Source organism: Scomber scombrus, chromosome 20 (genome assembly GCF_963691925.1).
Source record: "Scomber scombrus chromosome 20, fScoSco1.1, whole genome shotgun sequence".
Taxonomy (NCBI): Eukaryota; Metazoa; Chordata; class Actinopteri; order Scombriformes; family Scombridae; genus Scomber; species Scomber scombrus.
This window is the reverse complement of record NC_084989.1, coordinates 20,736,978-20,750,370: the sequence shown is the minus strand read 5'-3', so window position 1 is coordinate 20,750,370 and position 13,393 is coordinate 20,736,978. Positions and strand designations below refer to the sequence as shown.

At 39.1% G+C, this 13,393-nt stretch overlaps 1 protein-coding gene across 7 annotated transcripts in view; it reads right to left on the bottom strand.

The window, feature by feature from the left end:
* Positions 1–13,393, bottom strand: part of LOC134001968 (dnaJ homolog subfamily C member 13) — a 37,855-nt gene that overhangs the window by 18,268 nt on the left and 6,194 nt on the right. For 4 of the 7 annotated variants that reach the window (XM_062441178.1, XM_062441180.1, XM_062441181.1 and 1 more), the window contains 17 exons: positions 9,160–9,235; positions 8,285–8,434; positions 7,795–7,836; positions 7,488–7,688; positions 7,196–7,402; positions 5,726–5,821; positions 5,484–5,575; positions 5,151–5,317; positions 4,274–4,353; positions 3,989–4,158; positions 3,837–3,869; positions 2,908–3,007; positions 2,103–2,210; positions 1,787–1,942; positions 1,168–1,224; positions 946–1,067; positions 134–209 (listed from right to left, as the gene is read on the bottom strand). In XM_062441178.1, coding sequence (XP_062297162.1) covers positions 134–209; positions 946–1,067; positions 1,168–1,224; positions 1,787–1,942; positions 2,103–2,210; positions 2,908–3,007; positions 3,837–3,869; positions 3,989–4,158; positions 4,274–4,353; positions 5,151–5,317; positions 5,484–5,575; positions 5,726–5,821; positions 7,196–7,402; positions 7,488–7,688; positions 7,795–7,836; positions 8,285–8,434; positions 9,160–9,235 — 1,933 coding nt within the window. The remainder of the gene's footprint in view (positions 1–133; positions 210–945; positions 1,068–1,167; positions 1,225–1,786; positions 1,943–2,102; positions 2,211–2,907; positions 3,008–3,836; positions 3,870–3,988; positions 4,159–4,273; positions 4,354–5,150; positions 5,318–5,483; positions 5,576–5,725; positions 5,822–7,195; positions 7,403–7,487; positions 7,689–7,794; positions 7,837–8,284; positions 8,435–9,159; positions 9,236–13,393) is intronic. The other 3 variants (XM_062441183.1, XM_062441184.1, XM_062441185.1) reach the window with 1 other exon arrangement.

Sequence of the window (13,393 nt, the reverse complement as noted above, 5' to 3'; positions counted from 1 at the left end):
ACTCTGTCCTCGAGTACTTTGCACCTCTTATTGCTGTCGTTATAAACCAAATAGCTTCGATCATGAGAGTTGGACAGGCATCAGATATTTTTGTTAAAAAAAAATCAGAACTGGGCAGATTTTGGAGGCTTACCAGTATCCTCTTCAGGAGGTTCATGGCAACAGGGTTCTCTGCCGTCCACAGTCCCACCAGATGGCGACTCAGTTGTCTATGTTAGAAACAGAAGACAATGCACATTTTTGAGCCTTTTTCTTATTTGTTGCACTGCACAATAAATAATACACCTTTTATCCTTCAGCCATACATGAACTAAACTCTCACCCCCCCCCCCCTTGAATCACCATGGATTAATGTGCAATAACCTAGCCTATCCTTTTCTTTACAGCACTTTATGATCATATTTTACCTTAATGTAACAGTTATTCTATTTCATGTGTGTGTGAGTGTGTGTGTGAGCAGAGTGAATGGAAACAGTTTTATGAGACAGCAATGACAATAAAAGGCATTCATTCTTGTACTATCTTTGTGACTTAGGTCTATGAAAAGCGCTATATAACTACATTTTAATATACATGCGGTGTAACCGGTATGAAACACTATAAGACACTAAATCTTTGGCTTCTGTTAAAACTTTTCTTAAAACTTTTTTCTTTATGAAAGCTTTTGGAAATGTTTGAATTGTTCCATTGATTGTTTTTAGAACTTAAACTTGATCTTATTCTTTTACTTCTGTGCCTTTTATTATTATTATTTTATACATCATGTACTTTTATCTTTATCTCTGTGCTCCTCGTTGCCTTATTTCTATCTGCCCTATTTGGTTTTATTTCTTCTGTAAAGCCCTTTGTAACATTGTTAAGAAAAGGGCTATATAAAGTTAATTATCATCATTATAAAGTTTATATAAGTTTGATTGATACGTAGGTAAAACTACCAGCAGCTACCTGTTGGTCAGCATCCTCTGATCAGCGCTGATGGTGAACAAAGACGTGTGCAGATGCCTCGGTAAAGCTCCTTCACTCAAAGCCAGCTCTTGCATCTTAGTGGCTATTTCCTTGTCACCCTCCTAAAAATAAACAAACAAACAATAAGGAGTTTGTTATTGCAGTAAACCTCAAACTGTCATCATTCAATTAAATAAACATTCACAACACTGAAAGACTTACCTCTATGATGGCTTTCATCACCAGACCGGCTCCCTTAACGATGGCCATGGAGGGATGCTGGAAATAAGGACAACAGTCACATTACTATCATCCTTAGGGGCTGGAAGGGTTCATGAGTTTTTATGCTACCCAATGTCTACTCTTCAAGTAGACATTCAATCAAATGAATGGTCAACGAGCCAATAGCATCGATGCACGTCATCATCTTTAAGACGTTAAGGCTTTTTAAGTATTTTGAAATTCCCCTGGTACTTCGGTCTGCCTGCATGGTAACCGCGGCAGTTTTGAAAGAACAGCAAAAATCCTGCTTTAATGTATAAAAATAGCAACTTAATGTTATCTAATGTATAGGATGTGGACATTTTAAAGCTCAATATATCAAAAATGTAGGAACAGGACCTCAGCAATAAAAATGTCAAATGATGTTTTAGTTGCTTTTTGTGATTTGATAAGAATGGAAGTGATTGTGTTGAATCAGGATACGATATCGTCTCATATTGATCGCTGCCTCCTAAATCGAATCCAACTGAAATCATACTGCGGCAGACTTTGTGATATTGTATCGTGAAGAAACTTGTGATTTCCACCCCTAGCGCTTTTAGCTCCTTATCCGCCCCACCTGGAAGAGTTTGAACAGTGTGCGTCCATTGGAGGCCACCATCTCGAGCAGCATGTCAAACTGCTGACCCTCAGTGGTTTCACTGTAGGGGGCGCAGAGGGCAAACGTTAAGAAGTCCAGCAAGGAGCTGATAACCAAAGCTCCTGTCCCATGGTCCTGGGAAAAAGAAAGACAATTTGAGATTAGATTTTGGGAAATCTAAATAATTACTAAAAATAAAGACATGATACAAAGAGCCCTTTTGTGAAGTTCTACATTTTTAAATATTCTGAGCTCAAACTGCAACCAGCATGCTGAAAATAATAAAGACTCGTACCACATTAGTGATGAATTTTTCAAGGAGGTTTTCCAGGAACTTCTTAGAGGACAACAGAGAGGCCTTGTTCAGCTGCTCCTGCCTCAGGTCGTAGTCGTCGTGCATCGGCTGGAGGGAAAGATGAAGGGGTCAAACAGTGAGAATGACGCAGATAAATGATGTTATGATGGATTTGGGTCAATGACGTTTCTTTGTGTGGTTTAATCAAATTTAAAAGGGGATAAAATATGAAAATAAACGTATGAATAACTTGCACACATTCTTTTTTTTATGGACCCAGCATCACATTTCTGTTTTTAATCCATTTAGAGAAAATATATTAGAGGATTATGGCAAAAATGTCTAAGTGGTGTAACCATAAAAACTTTGTACCAAATAATTCAACTTGCTTAAAAACAGTAAATTCTCAATAAAACACCATATCAACTAGTTTGGCATGATCTTACATTATAACTTTTTATATTAAATAAAGGTAATGGAATACAATTGTTCTAAATATTACATTTAATCTGGGTAACCATGGAGATCAGGAAATATTTACATTGTTTAAATGAAGTAATTATTAGTATAAGTCCACTTAAATACACTGTAGGTGGTGGATAAAATATTTAATATTTATCATTCTTTTGTGGTTACACCATTTGACATTTTCAGGAGCATTCCGTCTTACTTTTGGTTAAAAAAATAGTGCAAATGTCATTTCAAATTACATAAAACCAACAAAAATAATAATGAATTGTTCATCTTGTCAACCCTCATTTGTCACTGACCCATTTGTTTGTGTTGATATTTAGGTGGCACTTACACACATGAGGGCACAGAGCATGTCTATAGCAGCGTGTGTCACACTGTTGTTGTTCCTTTTTAAAGCTTTTACCGTCTTGACTCCCAACTTTTCCCGAAACCTGGAACACACAAACATTACGTTCATAGATTTTTACCGACATCTCCCCAAACACCCAACAAGAAAGGTACAGCAGCATACAAATCATACAAATCACTTATCATTTAAAGAGGTCTGGGGTTGGATACGCTAAAAAATTATTGCTTTATCGAGTGGTTTGTCGTTTCTTCTGCTCACCAACTGTCACATCTTTAATTTAACTCCAAAGCAAACATCATAAAGGAGGTTTATTTCATCTTTAAAAGCAAAAATGTGTGTGTATTCATAATGATCTGTATCTTTTAGTTGTGTGAGAGGAAACACCAAACTACTCTAGCAATGAATCTTTCAGGAGAAAACTGATTGTGGCTCATTTGCATCTCCACAGGAACAAAGAATAAACAGTAAATACAGTTCCTCTCATACATCTCAGTGACCCAGAAAGACCGCAAGGCTCTCGAATATATGAGATATTCAGGAATGCAAAGAACAAAATGAGCAATATATATATATATAGCAGGGGAAAGAGAGAGAGAGAGATGGAGGCACACATATAAAATAAATAAATGAAATGAGAGAATGAAATGGCAAGAGAGGAGGGGGTCAAGATAAATCGAGGCAGACAGCTCGACTTGAACAGCGTGAAGTGACATAACCTCCTTTCTGAAGTGCCCGTCTCAAAGCCTGAGATGAAAGCACAACGCAGATAAAAAGAAGAAGAAAAGAAGGAGGAGAGGGCTTGATCGACAGCCAAGCTCAGAAAAAAAAAAGACTTTTTATGAGAAGAAAGAGGAGGATAAGAAACGGAGACAGACAAAAGGGCAGACTGAGATGTATGGATTCATATTTACGTTCCATCTGTGAGTCCAGACCCTTGACCAGACCTTGAATGACAGAGCATGCCTGTTACCAGTAGCTCAAAAAAATACATGTACTTTTAAAAGAAATACAAACAGAGGGAGGTCATGTTGAGTCACACGTATGTGCTGCACATCGTACTTACTTAGGCAGCTGGGTGAAAGCCTGGAAGCCGGCTTTGGAGGCCACCAAGCGTCGGATGGCCTGGAAGTGGCTCTCCAGCTCGGCGTTGAGGGCCGGCAGCTCGGCCTCCTGCGATAGGAGAGCCAGGATCGCGTTGTTGATGAGCTTCTCTTTGTTCTCGGAGAAAAGACCCTGAAGAGAGAAAGAAAGAAAGGAGAAGAAGAGAGATAAAGATGAGGAAATGAGTATGGATACTTCTTTGGCAGACAGATAGATTTGAATCATATGGGGGATTGAACACACTCACGTCTTGGGTTACAGCATGCAGCACTCCGCTGTAGGATATGTTGGCATTGAATCTAAATACAGCATCTGCAAAGTTTCCATCTAAAGCAAAGGAAGAAGGGAAGAAAAGATGAAACGAATGAATAAAACACCTTAAAATCTTAACAAGACTTTGAGTTTACAGTCATCCTAGTGGCTCTTTTTTTTTCAGTAAATATATTTCCAATGAGGTTATTCACATGAAATCTTCACCAGATTTTTGGTATTAACTCAATAAATCCACACATATAAAGAACTCAAAACATTTAAGTCCATAAATAAAGTTATGTGGAATAATGTGGAATGTAACAGACACGTTCAATACTTATTTCCCTCAGTGTATTGTGTATTGTAATGTTTAGAAAGTGTTTTAGGAGGATTCTGGAAATATCTTCACATCAGCGTTGAACTAGGGCTCAATGTGCAGTAAATGTTTAACATAAGAACACACTCGGCTAACGTTTGTATCACAAAGCTGCAGCTGAAGGGAAAGTCATTTGTTTAATTTGCAGGTATTTGGCCATAAAAAAAAGGGGCAAATTGAAATGTTTTGGCTTGATGATGGTGCTAGGTTAGAAATCAGGGCATCACCAAAGTCAAGTTAAACTTCTGGGGTCCATGAATGTCTGCACAACTTCAATTTCACGTAAACCAATCTAATGACAGTTGAAATATTGCAGTTTTGAACAAAGTGGTGACATTTTCATCCCTAAAGCTTCTAATGTGGTGGCTAAAAACACAAAGTAGATCCCATTTTGAATCAAAATAAAAAATAAAACATACATTTAAGACAATTTCAACATGATATACCATCCAATAAGACATAATTCATCTCATGAGATCGAGGACTTTTGACTCACTAGGAGGTGCTGCGAGGAATTTGAGATGCAGACTCTCCACCTCCTCGTCCACAGGCATGCTCAGCAGGCCCCATCTTTGCCCTCGCTGCGTGGGGGCCATCTTGACACAAACGTCCCTGTTGCCCGACGCACGGACTCCGTCCAGTAAGCTGGCTAACAGAGAGTCCCTGTGGGCGGCAAGGACAAAACAGACTCAGTCTAAACGCATTACAAATGATCGGCGGTAGAAGCGAGTGCACACAAAAACAGGAAAGAGTCAAGGACACGAGCAGATTACTCATCTTTGTTAATAAGGTAATACTTCCAAACGGTACATAATTAAAGTCTGTGTACCTTTCTGTGGACGAGAACTTCCTGATCTGGCCTTTGATGAATTCAACTGTAAACACCTGAGGGTTGTCTACGTCACAGATGAGAGCAAATACCTGAAGGAAGGGTGAGGGAAAGCCAGGGAGAGTTTACTCGTGTCGCACATACACAGGTGATGTCGTTGGAGCTCTTAACATGATGCAGTTCATACATAATGAAACAAAGACCTTTTTATGACTCCATGTAACTTGAATTATTAAGCTCACCTCTCCGAAGGGTTTGATGGTGACTATGTTGTATGAAGCCGGGTCTCTTTCCACTAGACATGTCTCCGTCAGGGCCAGGATACGCTTCACAGGCTCCTGGAAGAGAGACAGACAGCAAGCATCAAGATCAGTGATAATACGAACAAATGACTCCCAAAAAACTGATGGAGATGAATATGAAAGTAATAAATACACTGTAGGAGCAGAGTCAGGCATTGATACTGTGGATAGTGTATGATTCTGGCTATTTTAGACTTCCTAGGCATTGTTAATGACTGTAGATAAAATATTAAGCAAGTAATTATCATTTGATTCATCACAGTGTGGGCTGTCACCAGTTATTGATTACACAAAGGAGCCCAAAAAGATACTTTTCTCCTTATTAACGCACCATATGAGTGAGCTGATCATCAGTACTATAAAAAGGTAGAAGTTGTAATCTTGTAAACTTTAAAATGAAGTGAATTTAAACCCTTTTTTTTTTTAAGCTTAGAAACTATTTGCAACAATTTCACACAACTAATGAGACATTTAAAGTCACAAATGTACAGCTAAAGAAAAAAACATTAAAAGGAAATAACACAAGGTATATTTAGTCTCACTATATTAATAGTAAGACATGAATAGCTAACAAACAAAACCTTTCTAATGACTTGAATGTTTATATTTCATCTATATTTATGTTTATTTAAGATTCCACAGATGTGCTGGTGCCATTAAATGAATTGATATTAGGATCTATCAAACTAACAAATTAACCCTACATACTATTCGGGTCAAATTTGACCTGTTTTAACATTTGACAGCTGCAAAAACACCCCAAATGTAATTCTTTTACCCTGAAACTTCTCCTAAAGTGGGCCAAAATGCACAAAAATGAAAATATTTTGCATGATAAATGGTAAATGGACTGTACTTATATAGAGCTTTTCTAGTTGTTATGACCACTCAAAGCGCTTTTACACTACGTCTCATTCACCCATTCACAAACATTTATACACTGAAGGCAGGGGCTACCATGCAGGGTGCCAACCTGCTCATCAGAGGGAAACCATCCATTCATACACATTCACGTTGGAACAGCAACAGGAGCATAATATTGGGGATTAGTGTCTTGCCCAAGGACACATCGACATGTGGACTGGAGGAGCCGGGAGTAGACGACCGCTCTACCTCCTGAGCCACAGCCGCCCGTGTGATAGTAGGTGTTTTTTCTCCAAAAATGAGTGGTATAAAACCACATTTCTCAAGGTTTAATCACCCATTTATTGATTAGTCAGATTGATTATTGACGCTGTGGTTCAAAGTTTGGTATATGGGGATTCTTAAACTGGGTCAAAATTGCGAGGTTGTAAAATAAGAACAGTATGTAAGGGTTAAATTCATGCACATTTATCTAAGCGAAACTTTTTAAAAGTTTTGTCACAAGTGGGTCACTGAGAAGAATAACGAGAGGCGGAGCGCTCTGACCGAGTGACGAGGCGTGATCTTCTGCACAACGAACTCAGCCAGCGAAGTGATGCTCTCGTCCGAGCTGTACTTCCCCAACCGGTCCGTCAGAAAGTCCTCGAAGGTCAGGGACTCCTTCCTCAGCCGCAGCATGATGCCGATGAAGTTCCCGGCGTGTTCGATGGCGCAGCGGATGATGTCATCGCGATTCTCGGAGGCGAACAGATGCTAAGGGGAAAATAAATCTAAATAAATCTTTTAACTATAACAAAAAAACATTCACATTGAACACATGAACTCTATGAATACTTACAAGTCTGCTGAAGCCGCCATAAAGGATGCAGAACCCTCCTTGGTAATCGGAGAGCTCGACGAAGCCCTCGATGTTGCGATAGTCGTAGGAACACACCACCCGGTTGGTGTGAGGGTCGATCTGATCGATGCCGCCTGGCGTCACCTCTAAACTCACGGGCTTCCTTGTGTCACTCCAGTGGTGCTTGTAGCAGTTGTAACGCTGCAGGTGTTGTGAGGCATTCATTTTAGTGTCATAGTTAACTAAAAATGATTCATTTACACCCACTGCCCCACAAACTCATGTCTTTATAGATCTCAGTACTTACCCTGCCAGTTATCTTTCCCTCTGAAAACTCTGTTCTGAATCTCTGTGGATAAAAAAAGACAAATATATTAAATATGACTAAAAAAGTTGCTCTTAAATCATCGATCTGATAAAGCAGTGTCTCTTCAATGCAAAATTAAAGTCCATTTAAGTGGTTCAGTGGGGAAATACCCATCCTACTCGCAGTTTCGAAACACATCTGCAAGAGTTTGCGTCTAAAACAACAACACACCATCTGCTGATCCACATTTGTGATAAAAAACCACACAAAAAAAACACCTCCAGCTATTCAAAGGGCCCGTGATTTGCAAGCACAGCATTCCAACAACAGCAAATTGTGCAGTCATGACACAGCTAGAAAACACGAATAAGTGAACACATCTGTCAAACGCCACGCATCTGAGCCCCCTGTTATATATATAAAAATGTGCACGAGGTCTGCTGTTAAGTCACTGTGAAGCGGCGCGCAGCTGGGACTCGTTTCTCCTCACCAGCGCTTCTGTGAGCAGCTCCGTCCGATGCTCCGTGGAGAACTTGAGCGTTTCCGACTTCTTGCCGCTGCCTTTGCGGAATGTGAGGCTGAACTCTGTTCCCTGACCTTTTCCCACCGGGCCGATACCACATATGTCCCCATAAGGCCACTGGCAACAAAAAAAGATAAAAACAAGATTGTTATTGTCACACACACACAGACACAAGCATTTAAAACACACAGCACTTGTTAGTAGCAGTTATTCCTTTAAAATTAAACCTTATAATAATAATAATAACTTGATTTGTAGAGCACCTTTCATTCAAGAAATGCAGCTCAAAGTGCTTTATACAACTAAATAGATTATATACACTTGTGCTTCACATTAAAAGGGCCAAAAAGGAGCATTAATGTAATATAAGATGGAAAATAAAAATAATAATCATTTTGATATAGGAAGAAAACAGTACATAGTAAAAGAAGCTAAAGAACAGAATAAACACAATATATAAAATCAAGTAAAATACAACATTTTAAAAGAAGTTCAGTAGTGATTCAGTGTGTTGATGACTGTCAGATAATAAAAGGCTAAAGTGAAGAGGTAACCCTTTGGTTTATAATGATTTTCATTTTCACTTATTAACCACACAATTATGACTTGTTTCACGGTGTATTTGATGTTAAGATATACTGTTGCATGTTCATCGCACTGCTGAAGCCACAAGAAGTTAAATAAAAAAGCTTTTAGCTAAAGTGCAATGCGCTTCGAATGGATTTTCAATAGTCACACGAGGCCAAGAGCAGCACATCCCACGAGGGCCTGCGAGCCACTGATAGCTACAGTACGACACAGTGCTTAACGTCCGTCTGTACCAGGCCGGCGTACATACTGACCTGATTTGTTACTTCTAGCGTGGTGGGGTTGTAAGTGGTAATGCCATGAGTTCCCACCGAGAAGACTCGCTTGTACCTGGAACACAAAAGTGAAAGGAGAGACGGGATGAGTCAGAAAAACGCTACGAGAAAGCAACACCTACGACAGCAGAGGCGGCCACATAATACCAAGAGTGCACGTAGGAAGAAGGGCCAATGTGTGACAATCAAGATTTCCAATTTGCTAAATATATCTCATCACATAAATACAGATTGTGGAGGAGTGAGGTACATTTACAACCCCGCTGAGCCCCCCCTCTCCCCTCTTTTTTTTTTTCAAATTAATGATGAGTCAAGGTGACATCATTGCGGCGGCTCATTTACCTGATGATATCATCCACATGCAGGATTGTCACATCAGTTTCCAGACATTTTTATGAGCCAACGGTTGAGATAATGTACAAAAAAGAAAAAAAAAAAGGGTACAAAAAGATGATGAGAAAAGATTACCAACTGCCAGTGTCACAGCTGCAAAAGCCAGACAGTGAGATAAAGTGAAAGTGACGAACGCGGAGCTCTAATTTGTGCCGCTACCATTCAATGTAGACATATGATACCACACTGAATATCTCCTATTATTCCCAGCCATTATTGCTACTACTATGTATTTAGCATATTATGTCTCAGAGAGGGTTTATAAAGAAAGGTCACAACTTCTGGTAAGTTAGCAGCTCTGTAATTAATCACTGTTTGACACTAATTCTTGGGAACTGTAATAAGTGTCAGGATTTGTCACACAGTAGGAAGGAAGTGTGAAATTCAATTTTGCCAATGTTTTTTTTTTTTTTTAACTGTGTGATTTGGCAAAAAAGTTGGAGCCTCGCTTGCAACACAGCTCTAAAAGACGCTACTATCAGTATATCTAGTCTTCAGTATCTCCACAACTGTTACAGACACACATTCCTGGTATCCAGAGGCTGAATCCTTCACAGGAAATTGCTTGGTTACAACAGCTACATCCACAGTTAAGTGAACCACACATAACATGAAATAACATACAAATGCACCTCTAACTATGCAATGGAAATAACTAAAAAGTACTTACTAAAAATACTCAAAAATTGCACTAATAAAACAAATATATGTGTACTTATATGACCTCCTGATTTTCCTCTAGTGCCACAAGCACGTAAAAAAAATGTAATTATCTACTAAAATACGTCAACATCTGCTTAACGGATATGCATTGCATTATCGTCATGGTTTCCAGACAATGACTACTTGGTGATTCCCTCATCTTTCTCCAGGGGCCATAATGAATATAATTAAATATTATACGTGCATAGCATCAGCATGTTGTAGCACTGTCATTGAGAGCATGATGGCATGCTGAGGTAATACAGAAGTACAGAGACATTAGCACATCTAGCTCTAGCTTTGTCTTAATGTATTTTAGCTTTATTTTATTCCCAATTTAGCCCTTTTAATCGTATTTAAACACCTTTTTTAATTTGCCATGTGTTGCTTTTATATCCTGTCTTCATGCATTTTGTGTAAAGCACTTTGAATTGCCTTGTTATTTAAATGTGCTATGCTAATACATTTGCCCGATTCATAACCCTGGGACATTTTTGGGGTTATGCTTGTTAAAATAATGTATAGATAATTAAGGAAAGTTTAACTAGGAAGTGGATTTTAATGTATCAAATATAACATACAGCTGCACGTGTGTGTTTATCTGTGTACAACATGTTCCTTTCACACTTTTCAATGCTTCCTGTGAACTGAACACGCTGACTCTGCTCTCTCTCTCTCTCTCTCTTGCACATCCTCATTAGGGCCTCCACAACATTAAGAGGTCTGGTGAAGTTACCATTCACGCAGCTAGTTCCAGCAAAACAACTAAGCAAAAAAAAAAAAAAAAAAAAACCAGAGTAAAAAGGAAGTCAAATCCAGAGGTCACTTCCACATAATGCATTTGTGCTTGTGTACAGAGAACATGACTAACACAGACAGACAGGGCAGGCAGAGGCCGGCCCGAGGCGAGGCCCAAGTGGAAAATTAGATCCAGGCTCATCCCGTAGTCACTCTCCTTCCTCCTTTCTACACTAGCATAAAAACATTGAATATCCTTTTTTTTCACAGTGATTTGTTATCCATTTTTCTGTCACCTCGACTCCAAACACTAAGACGACCGACTCTGCTTTGCTCTGACGGTGCTTCCTCTCTACATGTCTTGACCTTGTTGCTAAATGGCTGGTTAAACTGGGTGTCAGCACAAACCTGATTAATTATTAATTCTTTTGTTACTTTTAAGGCTGATTTTCCCCCTTTTGTTCTATTTTATCTCCGTTTCACAGGGAATATCAGCCTCTCTATGGCCGGTGTCCTCCATAGTAAAGCTTGGCGCTGTGAGACTTTGTTGATGATTTGGAAATTGGACATAGCTGCGATCAGCATGTGATGACTTATAAGAAGAAGTCACGTTTCCTGTCTGTTTAAATCAAACACATTCACTTGGAGTTATTAAAGTTAACAACCCATTTCTCGCTTTAAAAAAAACAAACATACATACTATATTTAAACACTCTGATTTTCAAGCAGGCGTAGTAGGTCTTTGAATGCCTACTACATGCATACATGAGCGTGCATAACAGGATCATCATAAAAAGATCAGAAAGATGATCAGACAGACTGTTAAACTGAGAGAGCAAGCTAATTACACTATTAGAGGCACTAATACTAAGTGCCTCTTTGACCAACTTCATAACCAACTGATGCAGAGATAAATAGAGCAGCTGGAGCTACACAGAGTAGATAAAGTCTCCTGCTGAAATTAAGTAATACGTTCATGTAGGATGGTGTGTTGAGTTAAATTGAAAGTTTAGTTATAAGGAGGGGAAATAGTTTGAAAAGCCATAAAAGTGTCTCACATGTTGATCTAACTACTACAAATCATGCATGTACTTGACATTTTACAACTCTGCAGCGGTTCACATTTCCATTCACTCAAAGATATGAAAATCAACCAGCACCAGACTACAATCACATGACCACAATCACATGATAAACGTTTTCAGTGCAGAGTCTGAATTATCATGCAGCTGTTACACAGATTTATCGCGAATTAAAAAAGGTGTGGATGAGCCATTTATTTCCATACAGCACCATTCCAGTGTGAATGGAAACCAGCAGCTGTGAAGGTAGGAATCCATTTGCAGAAGTCCAAATCACTCTGGTATGCCATAAAAAACAGTCAGCACTAATAAAAGAACATGTGATTTACACTGATTGACAAAAGAAAACAGCTGTAGGGTCATTTAGCTCTTTCATAAAAGGCCATTTATGGAGGAGAAGAGAGCACATTATATAATACGCTTTACAGATACTGTTGTGGTTAAGTTAGCAGGTTAGTCTTCTTCACTTTTTGTCATGCTGTGCTGCACATCTTTCAACTTTTTCCTTCCACTTCCAAAGTTTCATAATGTATCACATTTAGCAACTTCCTGCATCTGACTAAACTCTCTTAACCGTCTCTCTCTCTTCTTTTTTTCTCCTCTTTAAAACAAAATACGCACAATTTCTGAGAAAACAAGCCTGAGCCCAAAGATTTGTACATTTGAACACATGAAGAAGTTTTGACAACACCACATAATCCCATTTAAAAAACAGAGTCAACAAACACTGGATTTCATCAGATGTAGAAGGGCTGGTGGAAGGAGAGAAACAGACTGTATAAATATCACATTACTGAAAAATATGACTCCTTATTGTGTAAGGAACAACACAGAGAGGTATGAAGGCCTTTAAAAGGAGATTCAAAAGAGATTATACTTTGCATCTCCTTCAAAAGGTGCAGAGAAGCTAAACCCTTAAAATGACACCGAAAACTCGAGGGTGCGACAAAACGGGAAAAAGTATTTCATTAGGAGACGAATCTTAAGCCACGTTTAAAACCACAGGAACCTTTTCCCAACGACTGAGAACCTTTTGAACGTAGGTCGAGGAACAGATTTCGATGTTTGCACCGGAGGGAACCAGGATATCTAAATGAACTTCCAGGGATATTGTTGATTGTTGAAAGCAGTACAGGAACTTTTAGGAGGGGGCGGGGGTTTGCATGGATGTCAGTTGCTGATTGGTCACACACACACACACACACACACACACACACACAGACACACAGACACACACACACACACACACACACACACACACACACACACACACACACACACTGCTCCAACCTTAAGGC